We start from the raw sequence: 17,037 nt of genomic DNA, 5'->3' as shown, positions 1-17,037 counted from the left end.
GATGGTTTGGTGAGGGTCAGCTCGGTGTCCAGGTCGTCACACGAAGGTCTTACCGTTGTACATGATAATGGAATGTTACCGTCGTATTCATTCGTGCCCAAGGATCGTACCCTCGTGCTCTAGGGTCGTATCGTCGTGCTTTAGGGTCGTATCGTCGTGCTCTAGGGTCGTACCGTCGTGCTCTAGGGTTGTACCGTCGTGCTCTAGGGTCGTACCGTCGTGCTCTAGGGTTGTACCGTCGTGTTTAAAGGGTCGGTCGGATGCCGTGTGGTTACCCCCAGACGTGTTTGGTCTGGCCATTGTGTTCTGTGAGCAGTGTGGTCAAGGAAGGCCATAGTCGTGGTCGTCTAGCTCTCTCTCTCTCTCTCTCTCTCTCTCTCTCTCTCTCTCTCTCTCTCTCTCTCTCTCTCTCTCTCTCTCTCGGCTACCAAGCAATCAGTTATCGGGAGAGTAAAAACGGGTAAATCCGATCGTATTAGCGAGGGAACTGGAGACTGAACACGGAGGGTGCAGGCCAGCGCGTCCCTCCTGCTCGTGTGGACGGCCGGGTGTCGGGCAGGCAAGCAGATTGGAACCGTCTCGTCCGGTCCCGGAGGACGACCAGATTAAATCAGGCCGTCACGTGAATCACAGATGCACACATACACACACACACACACACACACACACACGAGAGCGCGCGCGCGCATGTAGCTGTCTGTGGCCACAGGTACAGTAAAGGGGGGGGGGGGGGCTCTGTGGGGTGCTAATCCTCACGGTGCCGGACTCTCAAATATCTATCGCAGTTAAGAGGATTATGGGAAAGCCGAGATAGACAGAAAAATGTGAGTAAATTCCGAGTAAAAGTTTGTCTTGTAGAGCGGATGGTGAGGGGGTTTTGTTGGCTGAATGTGAACATTTTAAGTCATGGGTTTTTCCATTCTTTATCTCTCTGTTCCACAAAAGTCAGAGCTTGTCAGGATAGCCTCGCTTGCTGGCTGGAGAATTCAGCGAAATTTACAACGAAGTAAATGACATAAACGGTTCCTGCACGAGGGGAAAAAGCTGAATGAGACGCTTCCATCCAGCGAGAGAGAGAGAGAAATGATTACCATCTTGCATCCAGAATAACTGCGGGAGATTGACCATTTATCGTTTTGCTGGTACCTCTCTCTCTCTCTCTCTCTCTCTCTCTCTCTCTCTCTCTCTCTCTCTCTCTCTCTCTCTCTCTCTCTCTCTCTCTCTCTCTCATTTTTTCTCACGTCAGACTTATTTTCTGTAGGTAGAGATACAATTCTTCAATATATATATATATATATATATATATATATATATATATATATATATATATATATATATATATATATATATATATGTATGTATATATATACAAGAGGTGATTCCTTTGTACATGATCATCAATACGGCACCACTTCTGCTTCTACTCCGTGTATGATCGCCAAGTGTTTTCCCATGTAAGAGAAGTTGTGTGAGTTCCTTTGATGTCCCTGATGTTGATAAAGTGCTGCCGGATTAATTCATTATTGCAGTGGAGGGGGGGGAGGGAGGTAGAGAGAGAGCCGCTGTATAAATAAACTATGAAGACCGGACAGCGAGGAGTGATGTTTGGTAACGGTTGCCAGGGTTGACTCGCTACGTGGCAGGGAGGGAGCTGACTGATGGGCTACGTGGGGAGACGTGGTACGTGGACATGAACTGATGTGTTTGATACATTAATGACGTGTTGAGCATGACCGCACTGTGTCCCGGAAACCAGATATGAAGAAGAGAAGAAAATCTGCCTCAGAGAATCTGGCAGTGTTGTACATGCGCCATGAGTACTTGCTGGTGTTAGAGCCACTACGTGTCTCCGGAGGTTTCATACACCCCGATGTAGAATACATCTTGCATCTCCTGGATGGTTCTACTCTCACGGTTGTCGTAGCCAGTTTTCAACCATCTCTTTCCATCCGCTGTGATGTTGTTGCCTCCTCCCTGTTTTACCGGTATTATATCGGCCAGTGTTCTCACGAACTGTCTTCGTATGTCTCTGCCACAAAGGTCTGTACCCGTGGCACGCGCCTGGCAGCCGCTTCCCATAATTTCTAGATGGAGACCAACCAGTCGAGGATTGGTCGTTATGATACCGTCCTTCCCTGAACAGTGATAGTGTGGAATTCTCTTCCTTCTTTCTCTCTCTCCTCTTCCCATAACACGTGCCCACATAACAGGTCCAGGTAAATAGTTTCAGGTCACACGCTTCCCCTCACACTGACACACGGACGACTTATCTGTGTGAAAACAAGATCCTGAGTGGAGTGTCAGGCAGACGCTAACTTGCTTTCAAGGGTTTCATTATCATTGTATAGAACAGAATATTGTACGTAGGTCGTGTATTTCTTGTATATTGCATCGTGTGGATTCGGTCTCTGTGATCAGTAGTCAGTGGTTAGCTAATACTACTGAGAGTAATATATACGCATGGTGAACAGGAAAACCGTTTTCTTTGCCAGCGAAGTACGACAACTTGTTTTCTCTAGCAGGAAAATACGGGAACCCGTTTTCTGTGGTAGGTGAGTACGGAGAACCCGTCTTCTATACCAAGAAAGACGTTTGATTAACCAGCCTCTTCTAGAGTGAGCTCCTATACCCCCTCCACCATCACACCTACACCACCACAACTGACTTAACACCACACATTTAGTCAGGAGAGGGAGGCGGGGATGGGGGGGGGTAGAATTATGGTTCACCGGTACGCCGTTCACAGCAAATGAGAACCATCTGTATGCTGGACGCTGATTACTTTCCCCGGGCTGTAGGCACCGCGGGCCAACCATCATTTAGCGACGCGACTCAGTAGTGGGACAATGATCGTTCGCCAACATGGCCCATGATGAAATCAGAGGGAGAGAGAGAGAGACGCCTCTTCTCCCACGCTCTCACAGTTCACACACACCGTCCCTCTCACTCCAAACTTTCTCTCAAAATTCACTGATTGTTTTTTTCATATAAGATAAAGTTTGTTTGTCTTTTCGAAACATTTGGGAGAGTGTAAACTGCATGTCGGCCCGAGGTTTTACATTCACTGTGCCAGATAACGTAGCCTCTCGTTGTAGAACTATGATTGGTCGTAACGAATCTGTTAGCCATGTTCTGATTAGTTATTATCTTATCTATCAGCTTTGAAATGCCTCCTTAGCTGTTTTCTGATTGGTTATTACCGTATTTTAGTTGTCAGCTGCCTCCTGATTGGGTGCTGACAGTTACGACACCTGTTAGGTCCCTGATTGGCTGCCGCCAAGATTAAAGATCCCCAGGAAAGATGTTCCTGAGAAACGGCTTCTGCTTCCCGGCAGCTGAGATAAGATAAGAGTGTCAGGGCTGAGGCTTATCTTGGGTTCATCTTTACTGCCTGGGGATGGAGGCTGCCGCACGGGTAGTCTCCAGGATCCGCAGAACACGACCCCAGAACAAGGACACGCCCCCAGGACCCATAGGACCCCCGAGGACCTATGGTGCGCAGCCCCAGCCAGGGAGGATGGTAGGGGTCATGTACCCTCGTTATGGTAGGTCAGGACACAGGCTGTTATCAGGGCAGACCTGGTGCACCACCTGGTGATAGCCGTAATCTTATCTGTAACTCCCGTGGCTTTATCAGTTGTAGGCCTACGGCCAGTTTCCTGAAGGTAAGAGACACCGGGATTAAAGGGAATGGGTTACTCTCCAATCAACGCTGGGCTTATACGTAACCAGTAACCCCATCGACCTATCAGAGGCGAGCTTATGATAAAGTACCAAATGACTCATAAACCAATTAGTTTCTGCCTCTCATGTAAGAGGTGTATAATCAACCAATCAGCGCCAGACTTATATATAGAGCGATTAATCCATCAACCAATTAGTTTCTCTCTTACATATTAGACGTATATAATCATCCAATCAGCGGCACGGCTGCCAACCGTCACTTGCCAGTAGTCTACTGATGTGATTAATTATCTTTTGATGCTTTGACTTTCCATCAGTCTTAAGGCCAGAGAGAGAGAGAGAGAGAGAGAGAGAGAGAGAGAGAGAGAGAGAGAGAGTCTTGTGCTTCTGGTCGCCATATTTGTTTAACTGGGGTATTTTGTGAGCTTTGATAGTTTGGCCTCTTGAGCACAACGGCACGACCCTTGAACACTACGGTACGACCCTTGCACACAACGATACGACCCTTGAACACGACGGTACGACCATTGAGCACGATGGTACGACCCTTGAGCTCAACGGTACGACTCTTGAACGCGACGGAACGACCCTTTTGAGCAGACCTGACGACCCTTAGGCACGCCGGTATAACGTATGATGGTCTGACCTTTGACCTAACTCACCACGTCATCATACCTCAGGGTCGTTCTCTCGTGCTTCAGAGGTCACGACTTACGACATGAAGACCTCGGCTCTTGGTCGTCTTTGTCGTCGTCATAACGACTTGGTCATGGGCCAGGCCGGGAGGTCTTTCCATCATGCAGCGTCTGAGCATCAATACAACTGGTGATGTATAATGAATCCTACAAATGCCATTGTATAATACATCCCGTTTTCATTATACATTCGGCTCTCACATTCTCTTGCAACACAGAATTATGCATCAGCATCTTGAATAAGATAGGCAGCTCTTGTATTACACGTCCTACAGTATATGATGGGTCATACATAACTACTACAATCTTTTGTTGTATTTTAGTCTTGAATACAGTAGCCCTCGATCACGATGAACACAAGTGAGGGAGAGGAAGTAGATATTGTTCAAGGCCACGATGCAGCCACCCATCCCCCACTTACCCACGTTGCTAGAGTGTGCAGTAGGACTTCAGAGTGTGTGTGTGTGTGTGTGTGTGTGTGTGTGTGTGTGTGTGTGTGTGTGTGTTGGGGGGCCTTTGATGAAAGATGATTACACACATTATGGACTCAGAGGACGGTTCTCTCTCTCTCTCTCTCTCTCTCTCTCTCTCTCTCTCTCTCTCTCTCTCTCTCTCTCTCTGGAGTGTCTTCAGCCACTCACCACTTTCACTCCCACTCACTCGTCTCCCCTCGCCCCTCCCACTCCAGTCGTTCCATCATGCTCCCCTCTCCCCAGTCTCTGCATCACTCTCCCCTCTCCCCAGTCTTGGCATCACTCTCCATCTCTTCTGTCCTTCCATCAGTCTCCTCTCTCCCCAGAGTTTCCTTCGCCCTTTATCTCCCCATTCTTTCTAACACTCTCCCCTCTTCTCAGCCTCACCATATGTCTCCCCTTCACTCTTTCCATCAGTCTCCCTTCTCCTTAGTCTTACCTTCATCCTTCCCTCTCACCATCCCCCACCCTTCCAGTCTTCTCATCCCTCTCCCCAACCTCCTCCCCAAGCTCCCCACCAGACCGCTTCGTCCCGTAACACCCGGGATTTGTATCCTTTGTTTGACCTCATGTCTGCCGGTCGTGAAGCGGTCGATGCCCAGCCAGTGTGGCAGACATTGCGTGTGCCGCCCTTGTCCCGGGTATGGGAGATGCCCTGTGATGCCAGACACCAAGTTCTGAGGGACACACACACACACACACACACACACACACACACACACACAGTTCGGCAGGAGTGGCTCACAATTCCATCAGTTCCTTCAGCGAGTTGTGGAACCCGACAGTCTTGACCGACCCTGACGTCAGGTACTTCGACCTAAAGATACCAGTTTTAAAGAAGAGACAGTAGTTTGGTTTTCACGTTCATCCATACCGTCCCAGATGATGAGGATTTTTTCAGTTAGAAATATTTGAGTGATTGCAAGTAACAGTTAAAGAGGCGGGATTGGATTTAGAATCCCGATTAGTGTCAGAATTATCCAAAGATAACGTAAGCTATCCCAGATATCATAAACAGTTCACATATCCCAAAACTGTGCCAAACGTCCCCCATTATCCCGTATATCCCAACCACAGTGGATACCCCACCGTTACCACCACTATCAGTCACAGTCAACAAACAAACTTCAAAACGCAGCAGAGAAGTTGCAGGGAGTGAAGGTCACATGTTGTAGGTCACGTTACTCGTGTATCATGATTTTCTAGATATAACTAAATCTTCCAATATACGTGTATTTAATTAGACCCCAGCCAGCCTCTCCCACCCGGGGAATTAGATTAGATATCTGACGAAATCAACTTTTGCCAAATTTCCTAAATATCAGTGTATCTCTCAGGGCCATGTTTTCTCCCTCCCACACACGTTGTCTCAGTAAATGATGGATCCATTAAACTAATTTCTTGGGAGACTTGATTCCCATCAGTCGTGGTATTCACGGTTTGTTTTGTAAATGCATTTACAGTTGGCTTGTTTTGGTTGAGCAGTAGTTAAACATGCATGACTTCACATAGTTAGGTGTTCATGGCAAAATTACTTTCATTCTGTTAACCTTTGACCTGAGACGACATATAGCTTCCCTTAACCTTTGACCTGAGGTGACCCAGCTGCAATTTCCTACAGCATCTCCTCAGTAGCTGCCCAGAGACCATGCGGCTGTATAAGTTTGGGCGAAATTGATGACAATGGTGTGGTAGGCAGTGGAAGCAGGTGTAATGACCCGGCGGTAATGGTAATGAGGCTATTAGTGCTCGAACTAACTACTGTTGATGAGGACAGCTACAGCTGCACCACTGGATCCTCCACTGAAGACCTGCAGACGACGTAACCCCGCGCCTCATAACTGGGCAGGGCAGGCCATGGGGTGGTAGATAGGCTAGCAGGTACGGTCACTGGGTGTTAGATAAACAAGGCAGGTCGTGGGTTGTAAGATAGATAAACAAGGCAGGTCGTAGGGTGTCAGTGAAGACATGAAGCTTCGACGTATGTAAGTCAGTGGAGGACAGTTGAAGACATCAGTTTGCAGGAGCTGTGTTCATCAGAAGCCGTGGGCGGGTGCAGCCAAGGTTGGCCGGGAGCTGGACTTAATAATGGGGTGCCTCTCCACGAGCTCTGCTGAACATGATCCTATGAATGGATCTTCCTGTTGTCTTCAGTTTTAGACAATTCTCTTTTTTTTTTTTTACAATTTTTCTTCGTTCCTTAAATGTTCAACTTCATTGTGACCTGCGGGAGTCTCCTGTGGTCATGCTCAGCACAGTCAGGAAAAGTTTGACTCAGAAGTTTTGTAAAGGAGAAGAAGTTAACTTAAAATTAGACAACAGTTGTAGGTTGTGTGCACCGTGACCACCGGGATTCACACGGCAACCAACACATCATCAATCTTCCTCAGATTTTCTTTACGTGGTATCAAGAGGGAGGGATTCCAGCTGATGGCGTCAGCCTCGTCAGCTGTGTGACCTTCTTCTTAAGTTCTTTTAGCGCAGCTGATTGAGGGCATGACTCAGCTGACTGACAGGGCTCATTTCCTCAGGCTATTATACCTGTTGCAGCCGGTGATTACTGAGGTAGGCAGGCTTATTACACACACACACACACACACACACACACACACACCACAACCCTCGCTGGTGTATGTGGGAGAGAAGGGAAAATTGCTTGCAATCTGAGCTTGTCATACGAATGGTATGGTTCGTGAGTGAGTCACGAATGTTATCCGTATTTCGTTTATTTAAGGTCGTTATATTCCCAGTTATTTGAGTAGTTTGTTTAATTCAAGGGTCATCGGAATTCTGTTGTTCAATATTTGGAATGGCTTCAATTATTGGAGTTCCAAGTAAACTGGTGGCAAGTTGTTGTCCTTGTTTTTGATGTGTTCTGACTTCTTGAGAAGATGGTACGACCCACGAACACGGTAGCACGACCCTTGACCGGTAAAACGATACGACCATTGAGATCGATAGAACAACCTGTGAGATCGAAGATACGACCCATAAACACAAGGTACGACCTGAGACACGACGGTACGACGCTTGAACTAGACGAAGCGACCCTCGAGCACGACAGGACGACCCTTGGGTATGAATGTCTGTCCTTTGACCTGCCGTATAACGGTCAGGTCAAAGGTCAGGGTATGATACTCAAGAGCCGTACCATCATTGTGCTCAGGTAACCCCATGAACTCTTTGTTTACAGATTAGTTTGGTTGGCTGAGTGGAACATGAATTCGTTGGTTCGAACAAGCTCGTCACACTACAGTATTTTCGTTATTATGACAATGTTTATTAATAGATTTCATCTGATTAATTTGTCCTATCTTATTTTTCATGGCTTCTTTCATCATATGTGTCTGTATATATCTGTTTCCTTAATGTTACTTTTTGTGGTTATATTTTGATGGTGGGTCGGGTCCAGCCAGCGAATCTCCACCCGGTTCATTGCTACGAGGTAGGCAGCCATGTGCACTGATTTCATTACGTTTGCACTTATACATTTTACTGTATATGATCCATATATATATATATATATATATATATATATATATATATATATATATATATATATATATATATATATACATTATATATATAACCAATGAAGGTAATTATAGACCATCTATCTTTCCAAATAATCCATTCTGAGCTCTAAAAGCCAAGAGTAGTGAGGAATGGCTATCCATATTTCTGAGGAATTAAGGAGAAATATGGAGTTGCAGGTGTATCATGGCTGTGTGGCTTTACCAGCAGGTCATGAGGGAGTGGGGTCGGCGGTGTCTTCATATAGCTGTTCCCTGCTGGCTGCCACAAGTCTGGGAACTGTGCAACCTTAATATCTCAAGAATTTATGAATGGGTTTTAATGAGATGTGGCCAGACTTATTGGGTAATACGCACTGCCTTGATTAGAATCTTTCGGGGAATGTAGGTCAAAGGTCAGCTTTACTGGGTAAAGGCAATGACTGAGAGATTTTCCGTGTCGTGAAGATGAGAGATAAGTCTTCCTTCTTCTGTAGTTCTGTCGTCAGGTCTTGTAGTGATGGTGGACGATTTTCGTAGGTAGTGGAAAGTCCTGCCCATGGCTGAAACATACAGATAAGTCTCTCGTAAGTCTCAGTATGTCTTACTTAAGTTACACACACAAAGCTACTGATGATGTACTTACAGGACGAGCTGAGCTGAGTAGACACCGTAGCTTCTGGAGGAAAATGGATGAATGTGTGAGTGTATGTGTCACGTATTCAGGAGGTAGCGTACGAGGGGACAGCGTAGGGCGTCCAGAGGGGAGGTAAACATGTGAGGTACTTACCCACGTCCAGGCTGGGCACCTCCGCCACCACGTTGGTCCTCGTGGCGTCGGCCGACACGACGGAAGCTAGCACCACGACCGCCCACGCCCACACGCCCCCGCCGCCCACCCTGCTGCTCCTGGCTGGCACCACACGCGCCAGCAACACGGCCTCCCACGCTCGCACGCCCATCCCCGAACTACAGACCCACGGACGGTGACTTGATCGTCAGCGGCGACGTGGGTGCTGGGAGGACCGCCACCAGAACGACGTCAATGTCTGACGTGGCCACAGAGGAGGTGTTGGCCCGACCCGGGCCGCACTGGGCCACTCCCTAGCATCACTGCAGCATGGGGCGGCGGAGGGGGCTAGGCGTGCAGAGAAAGGAGGCGAGGAAGCTGGTTGTCGGTGGGTTTGAGTCGGTGAGACCAACCCTCCGGCAGCAGTGTGGAAGGTGATGTCCTGCAGGAGTTGGGAAGGCACTGGTTGGCTACTGAAGGATGCGGGATGGATGAGGAGGTCACTTCCTGCAAGAGTTGAGATGGATGAGGGTTACTTCCTGCAAGAGTTGGGATGGATGAGGGTTACCTCTTGCAGGATTTGATATGGATGAGGAATCTTTTCCTGCAGGAGTTGAGATGGATGAGGTATTGCTCCTTGATGACTAGTGTGTGGGAGAGCCTGGAGGAGTAGAGGGTGCTGGTGGGCAGGGATGGAGGAGGCTCTGGATGTGATGAGCTGTGCAGGGCGGGCGACGGGCCCGACGGATGGATGTGGAGTTTTCGTTGAAAACTCTAGTGTTGGGTGGGGGCGTGCCCAGCAGGCGTGATAGGCGGGCTAAAGAGATGGAAGAGGAGGAGGGCGTGTTGACTTTACCAGAACAGAAAGGGGGCGTGGCGACGGCAGCAGAGCTGAAGTGGGCGTGGCTTCAGCAGTAGAGCAGGGAAGGGGCGTGGCGACGGCAGTGGGGCAAAAGTAGGCGGTCGTCTGCCAGCGACAGAACAAGACACCGGCCTATTGTGGCACCTGCAGGAGAAACAACAAGAGAAACTGTTACTAACGTGTGGGTGGGCGGTCTTGTAGGGTCTGTCCTGCAGTGTGAGGATAGCTGGACGCAGGCACCAGCGGGTGGCTGTGCACCGGCTTATCCTGCTGTGTGAGGAGAGGTGAGCACAGGGGCAGGAGCTCGCCAAACAACGGTGTATCATAAGTCAGTGATTGTGGATTGTTATGGTAGTTAGAAGTTGTTATACAGTGTTGGAGAGAGAGAGAGAGAGAGAGAGAGAGAGAGAGAGAGAGAGAGAGAGAGAGAGAGAGAGAGAGAGAGAGAGAGAGAGAGAGAATAGTTCCCTCAGCAGTGGGAGTCAGTACAAGATAGGAGTGTCGTCAGTCATGAAGAATCGCCTGAGGGTTGGGTACTGGGCTGGACTCGTGGCTGGGGTCAGCATCACAACTGCCTGGGTCAAAAGTCGAAGATTTTTAGTCGAATGATTCACCAGAAGTTAGGTCAGAGGTCACCAGAAAGTGGCAGTGAATCCAATGTTGTCAGTTGGCGTGAAGATATTATATATTGACATAATATGGTAGCTGGGACACACACACACACACACACACACACACACACACAGGGGCAAGGGGCAGGTTAGGAAACAAGTAAAGAGTGTGAGAGGCGAGGGTTTCAAGACACTCGCTCCCGAAAGTTTTCCTAATTAGTTGACGTGGGAGTCGAGATCATATCCCGCCGGAATGGCCGCCCCGCCCCACAAGGCCGGCACCAGATCCACTGAAAATTGGTTTGTTTTGTGTACAAGTTGAGCGGTTGGAGAACTCACAGCGACCCGGCTCCCCGCCCCGCCGCCACTAACTTCCATCAACCCACCACCACTCTGCTAAATTGTTTATTTCAGCTGTGTAAAGAAAATCCTAATTAGCTGTGCTGCTCTCACAGAGAGTTGGCGAGTTTGTGGATGAGTTAGAGAGAGAGTTGGCGAGTTAGTGAGTGACTGTGAGAGTTACCGTACCGAGTTTGTTCAAGATGGTCAGGTAATATATTTAGTGCTGGGGGAAGGGCACTTGGGGGTGGATGTTGGGTATCGCTGACGGGGTTGTTGGGTGGCGATGGAGGATGTTGGGTGGCGGTGGAGGATGTTGGGTGGCGTGGAGGATGTTGGGTGGCGGTGGAGGATGTTGGGTGGCACTGGGTGGTGTTGAGAAACAGAATATTGAGAATGTAACGTAGATACGAACGACGCACATAAGAACAGGAAGGGCTGAATCGTGAATGAGGAAGGTATGAATCGTCCGTACTCCCAGCGGAGGGAATGAGAAAGACGTGGATGAGGCTCGCGTCCCTGAGTATGGCAGGAACGAAAAAGATGGGAATGGGAATTGCGTGAGACGAGAGAAGGCAGGAATGGCAAGTCTCCCTCACAGGCCTGGGCATATTGCCTCTCATAACTCCCCACACAAGCTGAGTCTGGCCTTATTAATTCTCATCAATATTCATCGGTTCTCTCCTGCTTTTTATTCCATGTTTTGGGTCGGTTGTGTAGTTTTTCCCTGCCGTCCTGGATTATCCTCCTGTATTGCCTGTTGTGTATCATTGCCACACTTTCTGAACTGTTTCTGTGTGTGTGTGTGTGTGTGTGTGTGTGTGTGTGTGTACATATATAGATGTGTACACACACACACACACATACACATACACACTTTGACGGATCATGCCGCCCAGGCAGTGTTACCAAAGCTTATTGGAACAAAGTCACCCATAAATATTTGGGAAAATTCCGCCGTCGATAAAGAAGTACCAATAGTGTTATTAGGCAGACAGTGTTACCAACTGTGCTTTGAGCATTTAGAGCCACCTAAACAGTGGTACCATCGTTGTTTGAGACGGTTATGTGTATGGCTATGGTGTAAAGTACATGTTGATCTGTATAGCCTGGAGTAGATGTATAGTGTGAGGGTGTAGAGGTATGCAAGGTGTACCAGATGTAGGTTTTTATAGTCATATAAGTCAGGTATATACAGATCAGCCATAGGAGGCAGATGTGTAGACATGAGCCACATGGCTTATTGTGATGGCTGTTAAGGACAAACTGTATACCTGTGTTTACAAATATGGTCTTACATGTAAACAATCAACAGTTACAAGATGGAATTATTTGAAAAAACATTTGTAAGACCACCTTGAGCTGGAGGTAAGAGTTACTATAAAGCTTTTTGGGGAAAAAAAATCGTGTATATATTTTTGAAAGGGAATTTGATCATGTGAAACCCATTTGCATGTACGTGCGTGGGGCGAGAGTTAACTTGATCAACGAACGTGTTGGGTGCAGCCTCCTGCACACACACACGCGCCGCAAGGCACACACAAGATAACACGTCTCGTCCAACATGATCACTCTTGTGGTGATAACCTGGAGGTGATGTAACATGTCGCTCCTCTCTACCTGTCCTCCCGAGCCTGATGCCGGACCGTCAGACACTTGGGCAAGCGTCTGAGAGGTGACAGTGCCCACCTGGCAGGTGGAGCAGCTGTCTGAGCTGAGACCGGCTGCCCTGGGAAGTTTCCAGACACAGAAGGGAAGGGAAGTAGATTAAAAGTCTTTCACAGGGAAGGAAATAGAAGGAATAAAGTTCCCATTGATGTCAACTTTTACCTTATTCAAAGTAGAGAAACTGCTAAAGTTTTTTCCTTGAAAAGAATAGTAAGCGAGACACCAGCTGGTGCTGTTGGCAGGGAGGCCGGCTTGCTGTGTCTGCCAACAGCACACATGTTGGCATAGATGGGAAACTAGCGCATTAGAAGCCTAAGAGTACTGTTAACAAGGTCTGACAACACATGCCCCAGCTGTTGCCAGGTCTGACAACACACCCGTACCAGCTGTTGGAAGGCCTGAGACAGAGACATTATCAGTTGGAAGGGATGGAAATTTATACACCAGATGGTGGCAGGCCTGAAAACTGCTCCTTCAGCTGTTGGCAGGAGTTTAAATGCTATTACAGCATTTTTGAAGACACGTTAAGAGGCCGCTGGCTCACCATGTTTTAAACTGCCTAACCTGACGCCGAGAGACCACAGGTTCACTGTATTTTAAGCACTCTGGTATAACTTTCAGCAGAGGTTTACGTGAGACCTACCTTACAATTATCTCTGGGAAGATAGTTTTTGACTTAACTTTAGGCGATTTAAGTAGATAAGATAGATATTCTTTTCTTACGGTGAAGAATCAATGTGTGTGTGTGTGTGTGTGTGTGTGTACCATAATTGATGATATTCAAACATGTGTATCATGGAATAAAAGACAGGATGAAGGTTTGTTGGCTATAGCGTTCACATGCCATCAAAAGTTAACGTTATGCGAGTGTGTGGTATCACTGATTTTAGTGACGCCTTTTTTGTTGTTGTTGTTGTTGCATAGTACCTGATAAAGACCTCCCCCCCCCCCCCGAGGGTGGGGTCTTAATGAGCGTCACTGATTGGCTCAGGACGTAACGTCCTTCTTGCCCGCACCAGTCATTTTTAGAGTTTGTCTTTCATGTCTTAATTGGCGTGATTTTTTTTCCCTCTGAGTGTTTATGTCGTCACTGAGATAATTTCATCTTTACCAGAACTTAGTCTTAATTTTCAGTAATGGGCGGGTTCCTTATCCGATACTTTACTTATTACTTAATATTCTAGATTTGTTGAAAACTGATTAACTTAGTTACTACTAGGTAGTTAGCTGTTCTTGTTGGGCACTAATTAGGCCAGACAGAGGCAGAATGCAGTTAGAGGGGCAGAGCTTGGGCTCTCACAACAACAGTACAACAGGAAAATAACGGTAAGGAGTGTCTCTGTTTACGGGTTACGTTTAAATGTGACATACATACCTGAATCATATAACTTTGCCACGGACACCTACCTGGGTTGTGTAAACACACCATTATATCTCAGTTGCTTCCTTAACTCTGTACTGCTAACTGCTTTAACTAACACTATTGTTCATTTGCTTAACTAACTGTATTGCTCAATCCCTTCGTTAACTCAGAATTGCTCTTCCTTAACTGAATCTGTATTGCTCACCTACTTCGTTAGCTCTATACTGCTGTTACTTAACTAACGCCGTATTACTCAGTTCCTTAACTTACTCTCTGTTGCTCAGTTCCTTAACTGAATCTGTCTTGCTGGGTTCCTGCCCCGACCTCGTCTTCCTGGGTTCCTCCTCCATATCGCTCATTCCTTTAAGGCTCTGCTGGGATCAAAGGGAATTCCAAGCGACACACCTCAAACTAATTATTCTTAAGAGATAAATAACTTTTGTCACATAAAATACTCATGTACGTAGTTACCGGTAATGGTAGGAGGGATAATGATATTGGCTTTTATCATGAGTTCAGACAGACAGACCGACAGACAGACACGAATAAAGAAGTGGAAGTTTGTCATCGTTTATTCTTATTTGTAGTACATAGTCAGAGGAAAACTAAACCCCTCATACATACCCTGATTCTCTCTCTCTCTCTCTCTCTCTCTCTCTCTCTCTCTCTCTCTCTCTCTCTCTCTCTCTCTCTCTCTCTCTCTCTCTCTCTCTCTCTCTCTCTCTCTCTCTCTCCTAGTGGTATAAACGGGTAAATAAATGTAACAAGTAAAGATTCATTAATATCATCATCCTTCAGAAGAACCTCCACACTCGATCAAAATCGGACGCTATGGCTGTGAGGTCCCACATCTCGCCACCACAGTGAGACGAACCCTGGTCTTGTTTGTGGTAAGAGGAGTCAACTGTGCGAGATGTTGGGAGGTCACACATATCGAAATATAATCAAACTATTATATTCATTATTATTATTATCATTATTATCATTATTATTATTATTATTATTATTATTATTATTATTATTATTATTATCATTATCATCATCATTATTGTTGTTATTACTATCATTATTATCATTATCATTATTATTACTTGGTTGATAGCAGTTTGCACTGAAATGTTAATTGTGTGTGAGAGACAGAGAGAATGAACCAAGTGAGGGAGAACCACGGAGGAACTTGAGGATGAACCAGGGAAACAGACAGCGAGATTGAGCCATCAAGACCAACCTAGATGAAGAGAGGTTGTGTGAATGAACCAGCGGAATGGAACAGTTCAGACTGAACCAGTGGAATGAAACTAGTGAGATGGAACAAGTGATAAGAACTCTCACGATGGAACACTTCAGAATGAACCAGTGGAACGAAAGGAACGAGACGGAACCACTGACGGCAGACTCGTGAGATGATGGCTGTACAGGAACCAATGAACGACAACCAGAATGGAACCATCGTCAAGTGGTTTGAAACGACCTGATTTGTGAGGACTGAATGACGTCACCAGAGAGGCGTAACACGCCCTAGCTTGTTTATTAGCGTGTTGTTTATTGGTTAGTCGTTTCTAGACGCCCTTCTTGTTTATTTCCCTGTTGTTTATGGACCCCACCTCTGTGTTTATTGGTCTCTCGTATACGAGCGAAGCTTTTGTTTACTGGTCTGCTGTGTAAGGACCCACCTCAACCCTGGTTGGGTGGTATCACATGACACACACACTGGTCAGCAGAAAGCTGGAACACATCTCGCTTCACAGCACTGCCCAGGTGAGTTGAATTATCAAACTCGATCCTTGAAATTAGTAAATTGCATTTTTGACGCGACTTTTTTTAACGTAAACATAAAGAAAGAAGTGATGCAGGAAGACATGCACTCATGTCTCACCCACACAGATATATCAGAGGGAAAAAAAAACGATGGAAAATGATGGTTGACGAGAGTTCACATTGATCCCAGAGGTCAGGTTCGGTGAGGTTGAATGGAGTTATCCCACATGTCAACACCTGGGTAATGATAAGCAGGTAATAATCCCAGAGGGGAGATTGTTTCCAGGGGATTTACGGCAGCAGGCGTGCAGTCCCAAGGGGGAGATTACTTCACGGGGATTAAAAGCACCAGACATGCAGAGAATAGGCGAAAATGGAAGACAATACATTGGTCGTGGATAGGTGAGGGAGAGGGTGAGGGTGAGGGTGAGAGGCACAGGGAATAATGAGAGTAAGAAGGATGGGGGAAATCATGAGACTGGTAGAGAAGATAAACGGGCGAATGAGGCAGTGGCGGAGGGAAAGCCAGGGTAGTGAGGGTGATTTATGAGGCAGAGGGTCAGTATGGAGAGAGAGAGAGAGAGAGAGAGAGAGAGAGAGAGAGAGAGAGAGAGAGAGAGAGAGAGAGGTCAGGAGGACGACCTGTCAAGACGTATGTAGTAACTCCCACAGGCCAGCAGTAACTTGTGTAGTGGTCGCTGGGCTCCCCACCATCCTCCCACACCAACACGAAGAGAGAGAGAGAGACTCTGCTTGACCACACTTAGCATTGATTTGTAGCATATCCAACATAAGAATCTCTCTCTCTCTCTCTCTCTCTCTCTCTCTCTCTCTCTCTCTCTCTCTCTCTCTCTCTCTCTCTCTCTCTCTCTCTCTCTCCCTACTTTTCTCCAGGGGACCATAAAACATGGCAACAGACGCATTATCCACGTAAAAACGAAGGTTCCACATAAAAAGAACCCTGAGTTCCCGATGGTTCTTCCGTAATGACCCACTCCGCCGCTGGGGTAGCTAATGACCCCGGGTAATTAACGCAGGAAATACTGATCCCCGTAACAGTCCAGTTTGGAGGATATTTTCTTACCTTGGGTCATCAAGACGGGAACAGCGGGGAGCCCAAGAGGCTTTGATGAAGGTCAGATCTGTAACTCAGGTCAAAGGTGAAGTTTCTGTCTGAAAGTGGTTGACCTCATATTAGTAACTAAGGCTTGTTTCTCAAACTCGTCTCGTCCACATAAGCGCCCTTACGTCCCCGCGTTCCTTCACCCCTCAGGGCCCAGGT

General features: G+C 47.0%; 1 protein-coding gene across 1 annotated transcript in view; it reads right to left on the bottom strand.

Moving 5' to 3' along the window:
- Window positions 1-17,037, bottom strand: part of LOC139747062 (uncharacterized) — a 146,319-nt gene that overhangs the window by 74,196 nt on the left and 55,086 nt on the right. The window contains exon 3 of the mRNA XM_071658848.1: window positions 9,155-10,160. Within this exon, the coding sequence (XP_071514949.1) occupies window positions 9,155-9,326 (172 nt within the window). The 5' untranslated portion in view covers window positions 9,327-10,160. The remainder of the gene's footprint in view (window positions 1-9,154; window positions 10,161-17,037) is intronic.

The sequence above is a fragment of the Panulirus ornatus genome, chromosome 67, assembly GCF_036320965.1.
Source record: "Panulirus ornatus isolate Po-2019 chromosome 67, ASM3632096v1, whole genome shotgun sequence".
In the NCBI taxonomy this organism is placed as follows: domain Eukaryota; kingdom Metazoa; phylum Arthropoda; class Malacostraca; order Decapoda; family Palinuridae; genus Panulirus; species Panulirus ornatus.
This window is presented reverse-complemented; position numbering and strand designations above follow the sequence as displayed.